The sequence below is a fragment of the Argopecten irradians genome, chromosome 10 (assembly GCF_041381155.1).
Source record: "Argopecten irradians isolate NY chromosome 10, Ai_NY, whole genome shotgun sequence".
Taxonomy (NCBI): domain Eukaryota; kingdom Metazoa; phylum Mollusca; class Bivalvia; order Pectinida; family Pectinidae; genus Argopecten; species Argopecten irradians.
The window spans coordinates 20,885,746-20,905,063 of NC_091143.1; the positions used below are offsets into that span (position 1 = coordinate 20,885,746).

The window sequence follows — 19,318 nt, forward strand, 5'->3', positions numbered from 1 at the left end:
ACGGTATAAATACAGAGTTAAAGTTAATGGATAAATGAGTTCCCCAAAGTTGTTTTTTTTAACTTGAAAATAAACTAACTCGAGGTTTATACATGTAAACATGATAGACAACAATCACTTGTTGGGGAACCTTATACATATTGCTATGATTAGATAACGTTATCTTTTACATCAAGAGGATGAACCGATGAATTCTCCATGTTTATGATGAGGTAATTGTCTGTAGAAAACATTCTATCAAAAACAACAAAACATGTGTAACTTTTTTATGAATATCACCAATTTTAATTCGTTTTCGCATTAAAAAATAAATCATTGGATTATTCTGATAATCTACAGCAAATATCATTACTGTAACTAAAACAATAAATTTCATTGAAAATGTAAATGAAGTTTTCGAAAAATTGTTATTTTCTTCAACTGTTTTGTAATTAATATTAGTCCTTTGGACAAGTTCCTTCTTCGTTTTCATAATTTGATTTCATTACGAGCAATGTTTAATGTTGGCATATGGGTGGTAAATAACATAATCTGATAGATTTATAATGCACCGGTAGACAAATACTGTCATTTTAACATTATAATATAGATGGCCATTCTCGTATTTTGCAGTACATCGATATGATTTTAACATGTAATTTTCCTCCGATAACTGTTTATTATATATATTTCTGTATACATAATTTGAACTTACAACTACGAACAGGCAAACCTGACGTACATGGAACAGTCTTTCTTAATCCACAAGATAAAACAAACTGACAATAAATATTGGTCTTAAAAATAAAAGTGATCTAAATAAGATTCGGTAGAGTGCGCATCTTTAAAACGTTAAAAGATAAGAGGGATTTTAAACAAATACTGTCGTTTTGCACATTTTGAATTGACATGATTTTCAGTTTAAATACTAACAATATTGAAACATAATTCAAATGAACAATTAAACGTTATTATTCGGAGTGAAATGGACACATTTTCTATTATTAAATTGGTAAAACGAAATTGAGCAAATGGATTATGGACATATATTGAAGACATCAACAGAAATAGAAATGACTTCTTCATGGGTATGTGTCTTATCAAATTATAGATTTGTACCTGCTTCAAAATGCAGCCGATTTGCTCTGTATATTTGGATTGAAAACAAATATATTTCCATCACTCAATGATAGAATGTGTAACGTACCAAACCAAACTCCAACCACAAGGTACAAACAGACCAGTAAAGCATAACTTCAAGTAGAGCTTTGTTTCCAATTATTTTTAGGATCCCTGGTACTCCCTCCAAGGTTTGGACTCAATATATATACTGTCTCATATTTGCACGTGCAGGTACATGTATATCATATATTGTACGACAATATTTACATGTTCATTACAACCCCACTATCCACTACCTAACCTTACGAAATGTTGTTAACATTGTTTTAACACATGAACCGCCCTCCGCCCGCCTGGTTTTGCCGACATTATCATTGTGGTGTCGCAATTGCCACTCCACAATCACCAAAGACTGCTGTGGAATTGACTTCCGTAAAATTGTTGTCAAATATAAATATTAACATTAAACTCTATTGGCAATAATTGCTAATTGCATGCCCTTTAATGCTTAAATGATCTCCCATCATTTTCAAATATGTCAATTTGATTTAAATACAGATCCTTATTATCACTACGTTGGATAAGAGAATCTGAGAACATCCCATTAGGGGTCACGTCAGGTAACCTCTTGAAATGGCCAATGAAATTGGCACTGCCAGAATCTTGCCTGGGGACGAAAGAGTTTGAAAAAGCCCTCCAAATTATTTTCGTGTAAGTAGTCATCTCGCCCGAAGTGAACAACAAATCTAATTACATATGTATACTGGGGCGAAAAGACGATTTCAATTGATGTTGTAAGGTGTAGAAACTGCATTTGCTCTGAAGTACACGTGGTAAAAAGGTCATCTGGACATGACCCCTTATGGGATATTGTCAGATCCTCTAATGAACGGAGTGGTTATAATGACCTGTGTTTTAATCAGATTACAAATATTTATCAATTAATCAAATTATCCGTTCTTCCTTCTCATTTATTTAACTAAATACCTTTCAGCTTTAGTTCATTGGACGCCCATTTTTTCATAAGCGTTAAAAGCAACCAGTTTGCGTCCGAAACACAGAAATGCTGCATTAAGGTGATCTCAATTCAATGTTCCATATACTAACAAGTTGCTTTAAACGTGTACATCAATCAAAACTCGAAACTACATTACCATATGCTTAAATTAATACCACATTTTGTTTAGAATATTTTTCGAACCCTATATAAACAAATACCACGAAAGTGAACCGGTTTACAGAGAATGGTCTCTTTTTGAAAATACATTGAAATAAACTAAGTAAAATGCAGGTATGTTAATCAAATTGATTTCAAAATAGATTCTACAACATACTAGTTTTTATCACAGCTTTCATTTTTAATATTAAATACACTGCGAGCACCTCGCCATATATAACGTTTACAGCTAGTGCTTATTTAAGAAAATATATCAAATATATTTTAATTCCTCTCTCCTTATCCATTAACTGCTTATTGTATACCATTTTCATTCGGAACATTGACACATTCACAACCGGCACATTGTCGCAATGTAACTCTAACTTAGCCAATTATTCAATAATTTGTTACTCACAATAGGAGAAACTAATGTTTATCCAACAATATTTACAGACAATACCACTGAGATTGATGGTCATGGTCGCTACTTGAAGTTTTCCTGCTCTATCGCTGTGTTCGGTGTCATTGTGTAGAGACCCATTTTGTTTAGTCTCTGTTTAAACCACCCTCTCCATTTCCTGGCCTCGCGTCTGAATGCTGTCGTAAACATTCCTAAAAATAAATTGTATGACAAACATGTACAAGAAAACATCCTTTCGTGTCACATAAACATTGAGTGACATCCGCCTTTAAGACAGTGTTTGACAGTACTAGTTCTTCAAATCACGCGTGGAGTATGCTGTACGAGCAGCTTATTTGTTCATAAACCTTTCGAAACATCTACATCCTTTAATGGCATTGAATTTGTAGAAGTGGGTTAAATGAACACACAAAAACTTTACCAGATGACGAAATAAGCGGCGCTTTACCTTTATTTTCAGCTACATGTACAGATATATAAGTTTAGTGGGCCACACTTACCATAAACAATCGGATCAATACAGGCATTGGAGACGGCAAAGATGAATAGACCTCTTTGAACTTTTGGGTCAATATTAACGGCCGACTGTCTGTAAAAAAGATGCAAAAAGTGTGTGATACGTGATGCAATGAAATATTCATTTAAGAGACAAATGAATTGTTGACAAAATAAATAAAGGTTATGTGTCAATGCCAATGACATTTGTACATTGTGGTATTACATACATACATGCAAGGTTGTCCTTATAAGACCCAGGCTGTTAAATATGACGTTAATTAATCAAACAAAGGCACAAAAATATTATAATTACTAATTAAAAGATTCTTGTCCATATGGGGTTACCATATATATACACTAACTGGTGGTCTGAATATGTTGTAATGCACACAATGTGATTATAATACAGATCCTTATAACCACTCCGTTTCTCTTGTGATAATAGGGATCTGTATTATAATCAGATTGTAACACAAAGTAACCGAAGCTTCCTGAGGGTTTACACCATTTCGTCATTCTGATTGCATGGTATACACCTTTTAAATTTCTAAAATTTTCTATCTTACATTCATTGACATTATGAGATAGTTTAAAACGCAAAGACTGTTGGTTACATTCTTTACATTTATGATAGGTTGGTTTCTAAAACCAACAATTACACAAAAGACAAGTATCGTTGTACACGAATGCATTGCATTTATCAAATCTGTATCATCTTTTAAAAAATGTATTAAAGCGGGAAATGTGAAATCCCCATATGTATTACACAATCTGATCACTGTTTATTTTGTAAAACTCGCATAGCAATGAAGTCATCTCCAATATATTTGCTAAACGCAAGGCACGAATTGCATTATCAGTCAGTTATTCTGAGATAAGTCCCGTTTTATAGTCGAGAATAAAAAATTGATCAGTCCCGGATGTGTCTCGGTGCGATTTAATGTAATTTCTTGGATAATTTGGATTATATCTCGCTTGTCGTCTATTGGTATCCTTATAAATCCTGTCAGCTGAAGTAATGAATGAAACGACAATTAAAGGGTACTATATCCAGCGAAGAGAATAAAGCGTTTCTCAAGAATATAAAAGCAAAATAAGCCGTTGATTTTGATAGAAACAACAGATATTTATTCTATATATTATAAAAAAGATATTTCATGGGTTACTAACTCTAGTTTATGATATTTAACACAAAGTGGTGGTAATTATTTGTAGTATATTGCACGAGATCCGTTAGCGTGAATCCACTGTGAAGTCATTATTACTTTACTTACTATTTACTCGGAAGTCTTCGTCGTTTTCTAAGATACTAGACAGTATCGGCGAAGTGTTCCTAAAATCGTGTAATATAACAATCACGAACCTTGCAATATACCAAGGTTTTAGGTCACTGGACCATAGGTCATGGTGACCTATTGCGATAGTCTTATGTCCGTCGTCGTGCGAAGTCCGTAAACATTTCCTTGTGAACGCGATAACTTGATATATAGACTACCATTGGAATAATATCGGACGAGTTTGAAAATCACTTTGATGTGACATTAATTAACAGAGTTATTGCCCTTTGTTCTAATAATCATTATTGGACCTTGTGAACGCGATAACTTAAGTAAATATGAACCCAACTTTGTGTATAGACTAACATTGAAACAACCTCGGAGGAGTTTGAAAATCAGCTTGATTCGACTGTAATTTACTGATTGTTGCCCTTTGCACTAATAATTATTATTGGCCCTTGTGAATGCGATAACTTTATTAAAGATGCTCCACCGCCGACAGAGCGTAAATGAACGCGATATTGACCCTGCAGGTAGGGCGATAGAATAGTACCTGCTGCTCTTATTGCATGATCGTAAAAGGCGACTAAATTTAGGATATTATTTTTTCTCTTCTTCCCACCCTGACTTTGTTTCCTAATGCTCTTGGCACCGCTTCACTTTTGGCCTTGAGATGAATGTTCGACGTAAGGAAGGCTCTGGATTCTGTCCATCTGTCATTATGATGTGACCGGATAGGGCTGTGTTGCTTAGTGTCATAGGCGTCATGCTTCAGTGATATAGCACTATAGAAAGGGCAACAATGAACATACCGCAGTATCCCAAAACACACACCACCCACTAATCAAACAAACAAACAATAACTATAATTGCAAAGGTAATTAGATTCGTAAGTTACGATCCAATCAGGTCGATTTTCGAACTTGTCAGAGATTTTAGTCTAATTACAAAGTTTCATAAAGCTGAGTGCATATTTACTAAAGTTATCGCGTTCACTTGTTTGTTTCTTTGATTAATTAACAAACAAACAATAACTATAATTGCAAAGGTAAATAAATTCGTAAGTTACGATCCAATCAGGTCGATTTTCGAACTTGTCAGAGATTTTAGTCTAATTACAAAGTTTCATACCGCTGAGTGCATATTTAGGTCACCTGAGACGAAGTCTCATGTGACCTATTCTAATCGCCTTTTGTCCGTCGTCGTGCGTCGTCCGTCGTGCGTCGTCCGTCGTATGTCCGTAAACAATTTACATTTTCGACTTCTTCTCCAAAACTGCTGAAGCAATTTCAATGAAATTTTGCACAAACCATCTAAGGCATTAGGCCAATCAAAATTGTGAATTATATGGTCCCCACCCCCCAGGGGGCTGTGGGAGGGCCCAAAAGGCGTAAAATTTAGTAAAATTTCAAAAATCTTCTTCTCTACTCACAGATGTGGTAGAATCAAATACTCTTCATAGATAGAAAGGTCTTAAGGTCCTTTACAAAAATTGTGAATTATATGACCCTGGGGTCTCTAGTTTCCCCCTGGGGAGGGGGTTAAGTTTACTATACTTTATATTGAGAAAACACATTTTTGCGCATTATTTGGTCATTTGTAATAGGAAATGGATCAAATGTTGTCAGAATTATCAGTATGAGATAGCCATTTAATCATATTAACAAATTTTCTATAACTGACCCCCCGGGGTCTTAGGGGCGGGGTCAAAAGGGGTCAAATAGGCTAAAACTTCAAAAATCTTCTTCTGAAATTCTGGATATGGTAGAATTAAATACTTTTCATAAATAGAAAGGTCTTAAGGTCCTTTACAAAAATTGTGAATTATATGACCCTGGGGTCTCACGTTTCCCCCTGGGGAGGGGGTCAAGTTTACTATAGTTTATATAGGGAAAACACATTTATGAGCATTTTTTGCTCAATTTTCATTGGAAACGAGTCAAACTTGGTTAGAATTATAAGCCTGAGATAGCATTTTAATATCATATCCACATTGGTTCTGGCCGACCCCCAGGGGGCAGAGGGGCGGGGCTAAAAAAGGGTCAAATAGGCTAAAACTTCAAAAATCTTCTTCTGAAATTCTTGAAATGGTAGAAACAAATACTTTTCATAGATAGAAAGGTCTTAAGGTCCTTTACAAAAATTGTGAATTATATGACCCTGGGGTCTCACGTTTCCCCCTGGGGAGGGGGTCAAGTTTACTATAGTTTATATAGGGAAAACACATTTATGAGCATTTTTTGCTCAATTTTCATTGGAAACGAGTCAAACTTGGTTAGAATTATTAGCCTGAGATAGCATTTTAATATCATATCCATATTGGTCCAGGCCGACCCCCTGGGGGCAGAGGGGCGGGGCCAAAAAAGGTCAAATAGGCTAAAACTTCAAAAATATTCTTTTAAAATTCTGGAAATGGTATAATCAAATACACTTTATAGATATGAAAAGGTCTTAAAGTTTGTTTATAAAATTGTAAATTTTATGACCCTGGGGTCTCCTGTTTCCCCTTGGGGAGGGGGTCAAGTTTACTATAGTTTATATAGGAAAAACACATTAATGAGCATTTTTTGCTCAATTTTCATAGGAAATGAGTCAAACTTGGTTAGAATTATTAGCCTGAGATAGCATTTTAATATCATATCCACATTGGTCCTGGCCGACCCCCTGGGGGCAGAGGGGGGGGCTAAAAAAGGGTCAAATAGGCTAAAACTTAAAAAATCTTCTAAAATTCTGGATATAGTAGAATCAAATAATTATAGATGGAAAGGTCTTCAGGTGTTTTATAAAAACTGTGAATTATATGACCTTGGGGTCTCACGTTACCCCCTGGGGAGGGGTCAAGTTTACTTTAGTTTATATAGGAAAAACATATTTGTGAACATTATTTGCCCAATTTTCGTAGGAAATTAGTCAAACTTGATTAGAATTATTAGCCTAAGATATAGCATTTTAACATCCATATCCGTCCTCGATGACCCCCTGGGGGACCAGAGGGGCAGGACCAAACAGGGTCAAATTGATTAAAATTTCAAAAAATACCTCTAAGTTCACAGGTTTGATGGAAGCAAATACTCTTCATAGTCTAAAAAGGTCAAAATAAATCACTGACCAACTTCAAGGCCCAGCATATAGTGTTTATATGTCTTTAATTTGTTTCATTATATATTCTAACTCAGGTGACCGTTAAGGCCCATGGGCCTCTTGTTACTAAAGTTATCGCGTTCACTTGTGTGTTTCTATGATTAATTAATGTCCTTTTAACAGTTATGGTCATGTAAGGATGGCCTCCCATGTATGCTGTCGGTTGTGTGTATGTTGTGCGAGGATGCGTGTTTTGGGAGACTGCGGTATATTCATATAGTGTATAATGTATACACGCTACACACTGCATACATGGGAGGCCGTCTTAACATGCCCCTGGCTGTAAATAGGACGTAAATACAATCAAACAAACAAACAAAACAAACAAACTATTTGCTATGAAATATATGACTTACTTGTCAATCCACCACCATGCAGCCATGAAAAAGTAAGGCGTCCAACAAAGGACGAAAACTGTCACTAGTAAAAAAACAAAAAGAAAGAAAGCATCAGTACTAAAATAAAATATATACTATCCAATGTTAAGTAATAAAGTTATAAGTAAAATTTATATTTTATGATAGTCTTATGATAGTGGTAGTCTTGAGATTATTACTGCTGGCGTCATGTTTGACACTTTCAGAACAATAAAATTACTTTTAATACATACCGATAACCAATGTCATTTTCAATGTCCGAATTCTGGCCTTGCCTATTTTGCCTGCCCTGGCACACGACACGATTCCTTTCGTCGGTGGATAGGTGTGACAACGATATTTATGTGATCCAAACTCTAAACAGTCATCTGACGAAAGAAAACAAATATAAATTTTTATTTTTATAAACCCTGGAGGAAAATGAAATCATTTTTTTCATAAAATAGCGTTACTTCTCGAAACAGACACATTAGTTCCGTTTCATATGTCATTGTCTGAAGAAAATACGTCCTAAGTTTATTTCATATTGTACTGCCTAGTCTTCACATGTATCAAACGGAAATAGTGTTGGTGACAGGAAAAACACATAAAACACTTTGTGATGACAATGCGAAGTTGAAAGACGGCTAGACAAAAAAATCATATATCTGTAAAGCTTTTTTTAATATACATTTAGTGCAACACAGTCAATTGTTTTTAACGTCTTATTAACAGCCAGGGTCATGTAAAGACGGCCTCCCATGTATCCTTATTCAGTGTGTAGCTTGTGTGAAGTGCGAGTTGTGACGCAACACCCCGCATACATGGGAGACCGTCCTTACATGACCATAGCTGTTAATAGGACGTTAATTTATCAAACAAACAAACAAAGTGTTTTGGGAGACTGTGTTATGTTTGTGTTGTGTCTTGTATAGTGGAACTAATGCCCTTTTTGTGGTGCTGTATTACTGAAGGATGCCGCCGAAGAACACAAAGCAACACATATCACCCGGTCACATTATACTGACAACGGACGAACCTGTTGTTATTCTGATTAAAATGCATATCCTCATTATCACTATGTTTGTTAAGAGGATCTGAAAACATCGCATTAGGGGTCACGTTCTGGTAACCTTTAGAGATGACCAATCGAATTGCTGCTGCCAGAAATCTGGATAAGGGACGAAATAATTTGAAAAAGCTGTCAGAATTATATTCTTGTATATAGTCATCTCGCCAAAAAAGCACAACAAAGCTAAATGTAGATGTGCACTGGGACAATATGGAGTTATCAATTGACATAGCAGTATGTAGAAATTTCATTTGATTCAAAGTACACGTGGTAAAACGGTCATCCGAACATGATCACTTATAGGATGTTGTCATATCCTCTATTAAATGGAGTGGGGTTTTTATTCACGTCATATTAACAGTCGAAGACATTTCATAACTTGCCAGGGTAAGGAGGGTGACGGTAAGACGGACTCCTTGGAGATCAACTGACTTATGGTACATCCCCAAATAGGATTCGAATTCAGATCCCCGAGGCGAAATGCTAGTGCTAACAAGCCAACCACTCGACATTTTATTAAATAAGTCGACCTTGATTGAAGGATATGTAAAGTCTATAACGTGTGGAATAAACACAAAATGTTCAAATTGTTTGCTGTTATACTGTTATGATAATAGTGGAATAACACCCATCATTTATGCAGGATTTTAATATTTCACAAAAAATGGTAACATGTCGCTAATAAGACATCACATATAATTTATAGTATACTGTCCCATTTAATTGGTTGTACGTCATGGGGTCTAATGCTTTTACGCCTATTGCATAATATAAGCATGACCGATCCAAATGGTACTCGATTATCCCGCATTTATCTGACCACTACCTAGACACATAATTATGTTTTTGAGTATTGTAAATAGGTTTCATTGTTTAAATGTCTACTGTATTATTAATTTCTTGTCGTGTCATAATAACTTATATCTCGGTACAAAGTCTATAAAAGTGGCAGTTTCTGCTATCGCTTAGCGCTTAGCATACAAGAAGTATTGGACGACTGATTCGCGTTGTCAGTATAATTTGACCAGGTGGGGTGTGTTGCTTGGTGTCTTCAGCGGCACGCTTCAGTGATATAACACTATAAAAAGGGCAACACGAATATAACACTTTAAAAAGGGCAACACGAATATACCGCAGTCTCCCAAAACACACCTCGCACAATATACACGCAACACAACGCATACATGGGAGGCCGTCTTTACATGACCACAGCTGTTAAGAGGACGTTGATAAATCAAACAAACAAATAAAATCTCTGTACACAACAACACAGGGTCGGCTACGACCATATTGCAATTTAGGAATAACCTCCCTTGAAAATATACCTAATTAATGCAGTAGGCGTATTTGTTTCAGGTACAATCACATTTAGTATTCAATATCATGATTCATATCTAGGGATAAATACTAGAACGGATCATCTTGGCGAGAGTTTTAATACCGGCGTTTTAAAATCAATGTAAATAAAGATAATTAAACACCTATTTATCTACACCCTCAACGATGATTTGTTCGGTGTCTTACAATTTAGTTTAGTATTGTACCAATGATTTTCCCTGACAATAGCAGTCTGGTAAAATGATTATATAAAAATGATGATCCAATTGTTCTTATTAAAAAATCTATTATCTAAATCTATTATCTAAATGCATGTATCTAAAAGTTAATTTTCACCCTTCGGTCTTACCTCCAGTAACATAATCATGGTCATAACAAGCAAATGTCACCTTTCGTTCCGACTGATTTCATAATCAACTATTTAAAGGCTTTTCATTCACATTATTTATAAGTGATGTTGCATTAAATACTTAATTATGTAACTGTGTAATCCGGTACCTCGCTTCAGATAAACATTAATTGTGAAGCCTGAAGTAATGACGACTGACCGATGATCAAGTTATCAAATTTTAAGTTTTTTTGTTTAGGTTAATATTGTGTAATACCGTCCTGATAGCTTGACGTCATTTCTTAATTTCTGCTAGAGCAATAAAACACTATTTTAATCGATTTAACTGTCGTTGTTATTCATTATCAGATTATATTTTTCTTTTAAGTATGATCGAATATTAATGTCAATATCATTATTTAATGTTAGAACAATGGCTACAGAACACCTCGCACAACATACACGCATCGCACTGCATACACGGGAGGCCGTCCTGACATGACCATGGCTGTTAATAGGACGTTAATTAATCAAAGAAACAAACAATCAACACCAGGTCTTTGGCGACAGTTTTACTCGAGTATGAACTACAACTTGGTTAGCTTACCGGTAAAGTTTTCTAATATATTTTATAGTTTTACGGTCTATTGCGATAAATGAAAAACGACCTTCCTAACACTTTGAAGGAATGACAAAATGTTGTGTTTGTGTTAAGACTTGTCTTTCCTAATGTTTGGCATCATCCGTCCATTAAATAATACACCAAATGGGTCTGTTTAAGCGTAATTTCATCAGTGTTGTTAATCTGGCTGTTTATCAATAGCATTATACCAAATTTTAAATAATTATGCATCAATTCTCGTATATTGTAATCACCATATGTTACTATACACATACATTTGTCTAAAGGATTCATTATTTTTCTGTGTTAAACATTCTGTGTTCATATCTTGTAAAAGGGTTTTTTCAAATGCTAAAGTTTTAATTTGGCTTGATATTCATGGAAAAGGAATTCATAAAAGCTCTAAGCTTGTTGTCCAATTCCAAAATGTATTTATTGTATGTATATGTTTCAATATATGAATAAAATACAGTTTAAACTAAATATGTCTGAATATAATACGTACCTTAGCATGCACATGAATCATTCAATTATGAATTGTACGCGATGGAGCGGATATTGTTACACTTTATACCCCAATTAATTCGACGGGAAATAAAAAAAATATAAAGGGGTTGATATTCCATACATTTTAAATATCTTCCAAAACTCGAATATGAAAACTAAAACAGGAAATAACACGTAATTAAGAAAGAGTCAAATTTTATTTACGATTAAGAGTTTTCCCAGTGTCAATGACATAATTGTTTGAGAGCTGCGTTTTGTTTTTATCAAGCTTACTAATGCAATGCTGACATTCTGAGAATTCAACAGGGAAACCTTAATTACCTTGCACAACATACACGCAACACACCGCATACATGGGAGGCCGTCCTTACATGACCATAGCTGTTAAAAGGACGTTAATAAATCAAACAAACAAACAAAGTGCGCACTAAAACTACATCCTTGTTAATTACTAAACAAAGTTGCATTTTGCAATTGTCTGACAATAAATAAGTTTTTTTTCGATATATATAATTGTTGTATGTTAGTTGGCTGATTGATGTATTATCAGCCATGATAATCATTTGAATTCTTTCATTTCTTTATTCCTCCAGTCTGAAGAGTTACATAAATTGAACAGTAATGATGACTCACAAAACACGCACCTCGCACAAACAAACAAAGTGCGCACTAAAACTACATCCTTGTTAATTGCTAAACAAAGTTGCATTTTGCAATTGTCTGACAATAAATAAGTTTTTTTCGATATATATAATTGTTGTATGTTAGTTGGCTGATTGATGTATTATCAGCCATGATAATCATTTGAATTAATTCATTTCTTTATTCCTCCAGTCTGAAGAGTTACATTAATTGAACAGTAATATGATGACTCACAAAACACGCACCTCGCACAACATACGCGCAACACTGCATACATGGAAAGCCGTCCTTGCATGACCCTGGCTGTTAATAGGACGTAAATTAATCAAACAAACAAACAAATGCGAAAGGTTATATACAAGAAAAATGAACAAAAAACAAAACAAACAAGCAATTTCGTGGAATTTCCGTCCACGCTTTCAGGAAAAAATCATTATTGAGGTTAGGTTTAGTCTTGGTTGAAACATGAAAAAATAACTGAAGTTTTATTCAGAAGTAAGACATTTAACTTTGTTCCCAAGTTTAAAGAAAATCGGTTAATATTTATTAAAGTTATTGTACGGAAGTGGCAGAAAATGACCTTTTTAATAAATCAAAGGGCCATAACTTTGCAAAGTCTATAAAAGTGGTAGTTTCTGCTCCTGCTTAGCGTTCAGCATACACGGAGTGGGACGACTGGTTTGCCCGTTGTCAGTATAATGTGACCGGGTGGGGTGTTTTGCTTTGTGTCTTCGGCGGCATGCTTCAGTGATATAGCACTATAAAAAGGGCAACAGTTCCACTATACAAGAAGACACAACACGAACATACCGCAGTCTCCCAGTACACTCACCTCGCACAACATACACGCAACACACCGTATACATGGGAGGCCGTCCTTAAATGACCATAGCTGTTAATAGGACGTTAATAAATCAAACAAACAAACAAAAATTGCTAATTAAGATCTGCCAAAAGTCGCGATCGACCTTGGCTAAGCCCTTAAGGGATTTGACTTTATTACCAAGTATTAATAATATTAGTTTTAACATTTGTTAGTTATTACACAGCAACTGCAGACAAATTACATTTGTAGTAAATAAAAGGGCCATAACATCCGCTGAAAGAGTTGATCGAACCTTGCCAGGCACTTAAGGCATCCAACCTTGTTACCAAGTTTGAAGAAAATCGGTAAATATTTATTATAGTTATTGTACGGTAGTGGCAGAAACTGACTTTTTTAAATTTATGCAAAGGGCCATAACTCCGCTAAATAAGGTCCGTTGAAAGTCGCAATCAAACTTGGCCGAGTCCTTAAGGCATTTAACCTTATTACTTAGTTTGAAGAAAATCGTTTTACATTCGTTACACTTATTGCATGGAAATGGCAGAAAAATACGTTTTTAATAATTCGAAGGAGGATTTTGACCTTGTCACCAAGTTTGAAGAAAATCGGTTTACACTTGTTAGTTTATGCACGAAAATAACAGAAAACGACGTTTTTAGTAATTCAGAGGGCTATAACTCCGCTAAACAAGGCCCGTCGACGGTCGCGATCAAACTTGGCCGAGCCCTTAAGGCATTTAACATTTTCACCAAGTTTGAAGAAAATCGGTTAACATTTGTTTCAGTTTTTGCACGGAAACGAAGTGTTACAGACAGACGGACGGACAAACCCAAATAAATATCCCCCGTGTCGGAGAAAGCGGGGGATACAAATATATATGCATGTATAAGCATTAGTTCACATTCACAAAAAGTGGAATGGATATAACCCTGTAAGCGTAACAAAAGGTCGAATTAACGATGGACAAAAACTCAACTTTAAGTGATAAAATATAACGTAAACCTTACAGAAAATTTACCCAAAGTTTGATAAGAGACTTCTACGGTAGAATACCATAACATAATATAAAAAATAAAGCTACATATAATATCAGATTACAACAAATAGTTGTTATTAAAATGTTAAAGCCGAGGCCTTGTCATCAAAAAAAACAGACAGCCATGTATGAAAGACAGAATTATATTGTTAACACCAAGAGCGAGAGCAATGACGTCTGAAGAACGACCTAGTATGGTAGTAATTTGATCTTCTCTTTCAGTTTGGTCTGAAGTTACATATACATGAACTAGGTAGGTATTTACTTTTTTTTGTATAGAAACTTTCTTTGTGTGAGATTACGTCAGGCCTATGGTAGTCTAAAAGACATTGCATGGGCGACAGCATCTGAGGCAAATAAGCTGCAACTAGAACAGTGTAATTCGCAGTCAGGTGGAATAATCCATAGCTTAGAGACTTGTTTACAATTTTCAGCTAAATTTGGAGATGCTTGTGACAGGCACCAAAGAATAGAAATTGACAATTGTCTGTGAATTAACTTATATTTACACAGGTCATTATTTAGACGCTGTTCCCATTGTTCACTTCCTTTTGCAAACATATTTTATAATACGCTTCCAAATTAATTTACTTGGTATATTGTAAGTAATCATACAAGTATGACTGTAGATCGTATTTATGGATTAAATATCATATCTCGGGTTTATACCCTCTTTTGGACCAGTAAATATTGAAATACATATAACTAGAAATATGTCTGTTAGACATTAAGTGCTCGCTAAATACTTCCTAATCTGAATTTCCGCTATGAATCATCCTATGCAACAGGTGTACGTAGCACTTTCGCTCAATATCCTTGTGACTATTGCAAGGAAATGGTTAACGCCCTTGGCGAACTGTAACAAATACTTTCCTTTATTTCATCAGAACTATAAATGTGAATTTACATTGAAGTTCTTTGTTACATTAAAGTGTTTATTATCATATTGATAGTGATACGATACACTTGTTTCGCTATTCAAGATAGTTGTCCGCTAGAACACCATCCAGTCTCTGTGCATGTGGTGACTTACCTTTGTTATGCTTGAACGCCTTTCTGGGGTACATTAGATCTAGAGCTCAGAAGCTCAGACACTCAGACTTGTATTTTATAATGTGTTATTTTATTCTGTTCTTTTACGCAAAGTTGAGTAATTTTATAGATATGTTTGTTTGTTTGATTAATTAACGTCCTATTAACAGCCAGGGTCATGTAAGGACGGCCTCCCATGTTTGCTGTGTGTTGCGTGTATGTTGTGCGAGGTGCGTGTTTTGGGAGACTGCGGTATGTTCATGTAGTGTCTTCTTGTATAGTGGAACTGTTGCCCTTTTTATAGTGCTATATCACTGCCGAAGACACCAAGCAACACACCCCATCCGGTCACATTATACTGACAACGAGCGAACCAGTCGTCCCACTCCCTGTATGCTAAAATATTAAATAGAACTGAAGCAAATGCGGTCTATGGTCACAGGGTTTAGTAAGCGATAGTGCAATGTACACTTTGGACCTAGAATGATGTGAAATTAATTAAATATGTGGCCGGTACTAAAAGTTATCCGTTTCGTTAATTTCTTTTGCTGACAAAATTAACATGAATTGCATTGTATTGTTCCGGAAGTTTACAAAGTTGGTCAGATGCTTAGAATATTGCGACTGATGCAAGAATTTGTATGATACGCCGCTTGAAGTTTACACAAAACAAATGCGTTTAGCACTGTGTAATGTCAGTGTTGTTAATTTATAGTAGATTATCGCTGAAAAGTATATCTTAATATATGTTTTTGAAAGTTTGGTGTCACTAAAGCATGGCGAAATATATTAAACGCTAGAAGACACTGATTTCCGGTGTCACGTGCACAATTGGAATATGCGCATAGCGGATGTACACAGACTCTACACCCGACAAGGAAAATATTAGTACGAGTAAACTCACACTAAAAACGTATTAAAGCAACTGCTTTACAGTACATTGAGACTACGTTACATAAGGCAGCAAAAAGCGTAATTTGCATTGTTCAACATACATTGAATTTGAAGACTTCGTTTGTTTGTTTGATTAATTAACGTCCTATTAACAGCTATGGTCATGTAAGGACGGCCTCCCATGTATGCAGTGTGTTGCGTGTATGCTGTGCTGGGTGCATGTTTAGGGAGACTGCGGTATATTCATGTTGTGTCTTGTATAATGGAACTGTTGCCGTTTTTATAGTGCTATATCACTGAAACATGCCGCCGAAGACACCAAGCAACACACCCCACCCGGTCATATTATACCGACAACGGGGCGAACCAGTCCTCCCAATCCCTATATGCTGAGCGCTAAGCAGGAGCAGAAACTACCACTGTGGACAGAACCCAGAGCCTTCCTCACAGGGGCGAACGCTCAAGAATTCGAAGACAGGCTTACAGACCTAAAATATCCAAAAAGATATCAGATCTAGAAAGAATTGGGAGGTTTTGCATAAGTTAAGCACAAAGATGGTGGGTAGTCTCTAAACGGCGTGAATCGTTAGAGGAAAACGAGAACCAGAGCTCACATCCAAAACAAGAGGCCCAGAGGGCCTGTATCGCTCACCTGGTTTGTAATGCCAAGTAATATTCTGAATAAAGGTTCATTGTTTCTTTTCTGAAGGAATTTTAATATTAACCTCTAAATCCCCTATTGGGCTCCCCAGGGGGTCAGAGCCAAAATTTATACAAGTTCTGTTCCCCTTCCCCCAAGGATGTTTATGGCCAAATTTGGTCACAATCCAAGCAAAACTCTAGGACAAGTAGCGATTTATAAGACTTACCTCTATTTCCCCTATTGGGCCCCACTCGTCCTGCCCCCGGGGGTGGGGTGTGGGGTGTGTGAAGCAGAGCCAAAATTTATACAAGTTCTGTTCCCCTTCCACAAAGAATGTTTGGCCAAATTTGGTTACATTCCATGCAGAACTCTATGACTAGTAGCGATTTAAAGGATTTACCTCTATTTCCCCTATTGGGCCCCACCTGCCCTTGGGATGTCAAAGCCAAAATTTATACAAGTTTTGTCCCCTTCCTCCAAGGATCTTGTGGCCAAATTTGGTTACATTCTATTCAGAACTCTGACTATTAGTGATTTAAATGACTTACCTCTATTTCCCCTATTGGGTCCCACCCCTCCTGCCCCCAGAGGGCCAGTGCCAAAATTTATGCATTTCTGTTCCACTTCCCCCAAGGATGTTTGTGGCCAAATTTGGTTACATTCCATTCAGAACTCTATGACTAGTAGCGATTTAAATGATTTACCTCTATTTCCCCTATTGGGCCCCACCCCTACTGCCCCCAGGGGGCCAGAACCAAAATTTATACAAGTTCTGTTCCTCTTCCCCCAAGGATGTTTGTGACCAAATTTAATTAAAATCCATGTATAACTCTATGACTAGTAGCGATTTAAAGGATTTACCTCTATTTTCCCTATTGGGCCCCGCCCCTCCTGCCCCTGGGGGATAAGAACAAAAATTTACACAAGTTCTGTTCCCCTTCCCCCAAGAATGTCTGTGGGCAAATTTGGTTACAATCCATGCAGAACTCTAGGACAATTAGCGATTTAAATGATTTACCCCTATTTCCCCTATTGGGCCCCACCCCTTCTGCCCCCAGGGGACAGAGCCAAAATTTATACAAGTTCTATTCCCCTTCCACAAAGGATATTTGTGGCCAAATTTGGTTACAATCCATGTAGAACTCTATGACTAGTAGCGATTTAAAGGATTTACTTCTATTTCCGCTTTGGGCCCCGCATCTCCTGCCCCTGGGGGATCAGAACAAAAATTTACACAAGTTCTGTTCCCCTTCCCCCAAGAATATTTTTGGCCAAATTTGGTTACAATTCATGCAGAACTCTAGGACAAGTGGTGATTTAAAGGATTTACCTCTATTTCCCCTATTGGGCCCCGCCCCTCTTGCCCCTTGGGGGCCAGAGCCAAAATTTATACAAGTTCTGTTCCCCCTCCCCCAAGGATGTTCGTGGCCAAATTTGGTTACAATCCATGCAGAACTCTATGACTAGTAGCGATTTAAAGGAAATGTTGACGGACGGACGGACGACGGACGCCGCGCCATGACATAAGCTCACCGGCCCTTAGGGCCAGGTGAGCTAAAAATGTTACAGGAATATTATGATCCAATTGTTCTTCTTTTTTGCTTATAAACAAACTGTTTCAGCTATCTATAAGATAACCTTTCTATCTAGCCTTTTAGTTATGTCTTTACAATCATGCAATGGCTGGCCCTGCAGGTAGGGCGTTAGAATTGTACCTGCTGCCCCTATTGCATGATCGTAAAAGGCGACTAAATTTAGGATCTTATCTTTTCTCTTCTTCCTAACTGACTTTATCTTTCCTAATGCCTCCCTTGGCACCGCCTCACTTTTGGCCTTGAGTTGAGCGTTCGCCCCTGTGAGGAAGGCTCTGGGTTCTGTCCCCTAGTCGAGACACACCAAAGTCTATAAAAGTGGTAGTTTCTGCTCCTGCTTAGCGCTCAGCATACAGGGAGTGGGACGACTGGTTCGCCCGTTGTCAGTATAATGTGACCGGTGGGGTATGTTGCTTGGTGTCTTCGGCGGCATGCTTCAGTGATATAGCACTATAAAAAGGGCAACAGTTCCACTATACAAGAAGACACAACATGAATATACCGCAGTCTCCAAAAACACGCACCTCGCACAACATACACGCAACACACCGCATACATGGGAGGCCGTCCTTACATGACCATAGCTGTTAATAGGACGTTAATTAATCAAACAAACAAAACAAAATCATGCAATGGCATATCATGAAGATAAAATATTAAAGCTGAAAATAACTACATAATTTACTATTAAAGGGCTCATATTTCACGTTATTTATTATTTGCATTAAATACTTAATTATATAATTGTGTAATACGGTACCTCGTGGCAGATAGGCATACATTGTGAAGCCTGAAGTAAAATATAGGGAAGAACCAACTAAATAAAAAAGACC

The 19,318-nt window shown here is 36.5% G+C and overlaps 1 protein-coding gene across 1 annotated transcript in view; it reads right to left on the reverse strand.

The window, feature by feature from the left end:
- Positions 1–331: 331 nt before the first annotated feature.
- LOC138333380 (adipokinetic hormone/corazonin-related peptide receptor variant I-like) overlaps positions 332–19,318 on the reverse strand; it is a 158,036-nt gene continuing 139,049 nt past the window's right edge. The window contains exons 3-6 of the mRNA XM_069281724.1: positions 8,208–8,342; positions 7,954–8,017; positions 3,182–3,270; positions 332–2,872 (exon numbers count right to left, since the gene is read on the reverse strand). Coding sequence (XP_069137825.1) covers positions 2,745–2,872; positions 3,182–3,270; positions 7,954–8,017; positions 8,208–8,342 — 416 coding nt within the window. The 3' untranslated portion in view covers positions 332–2,744. The remainder of the gene's footprint in view (positions 2,873–3,181; positions 3,271–7,953; positions 8,018–8,207; positions 8,343–19,318) is intronic.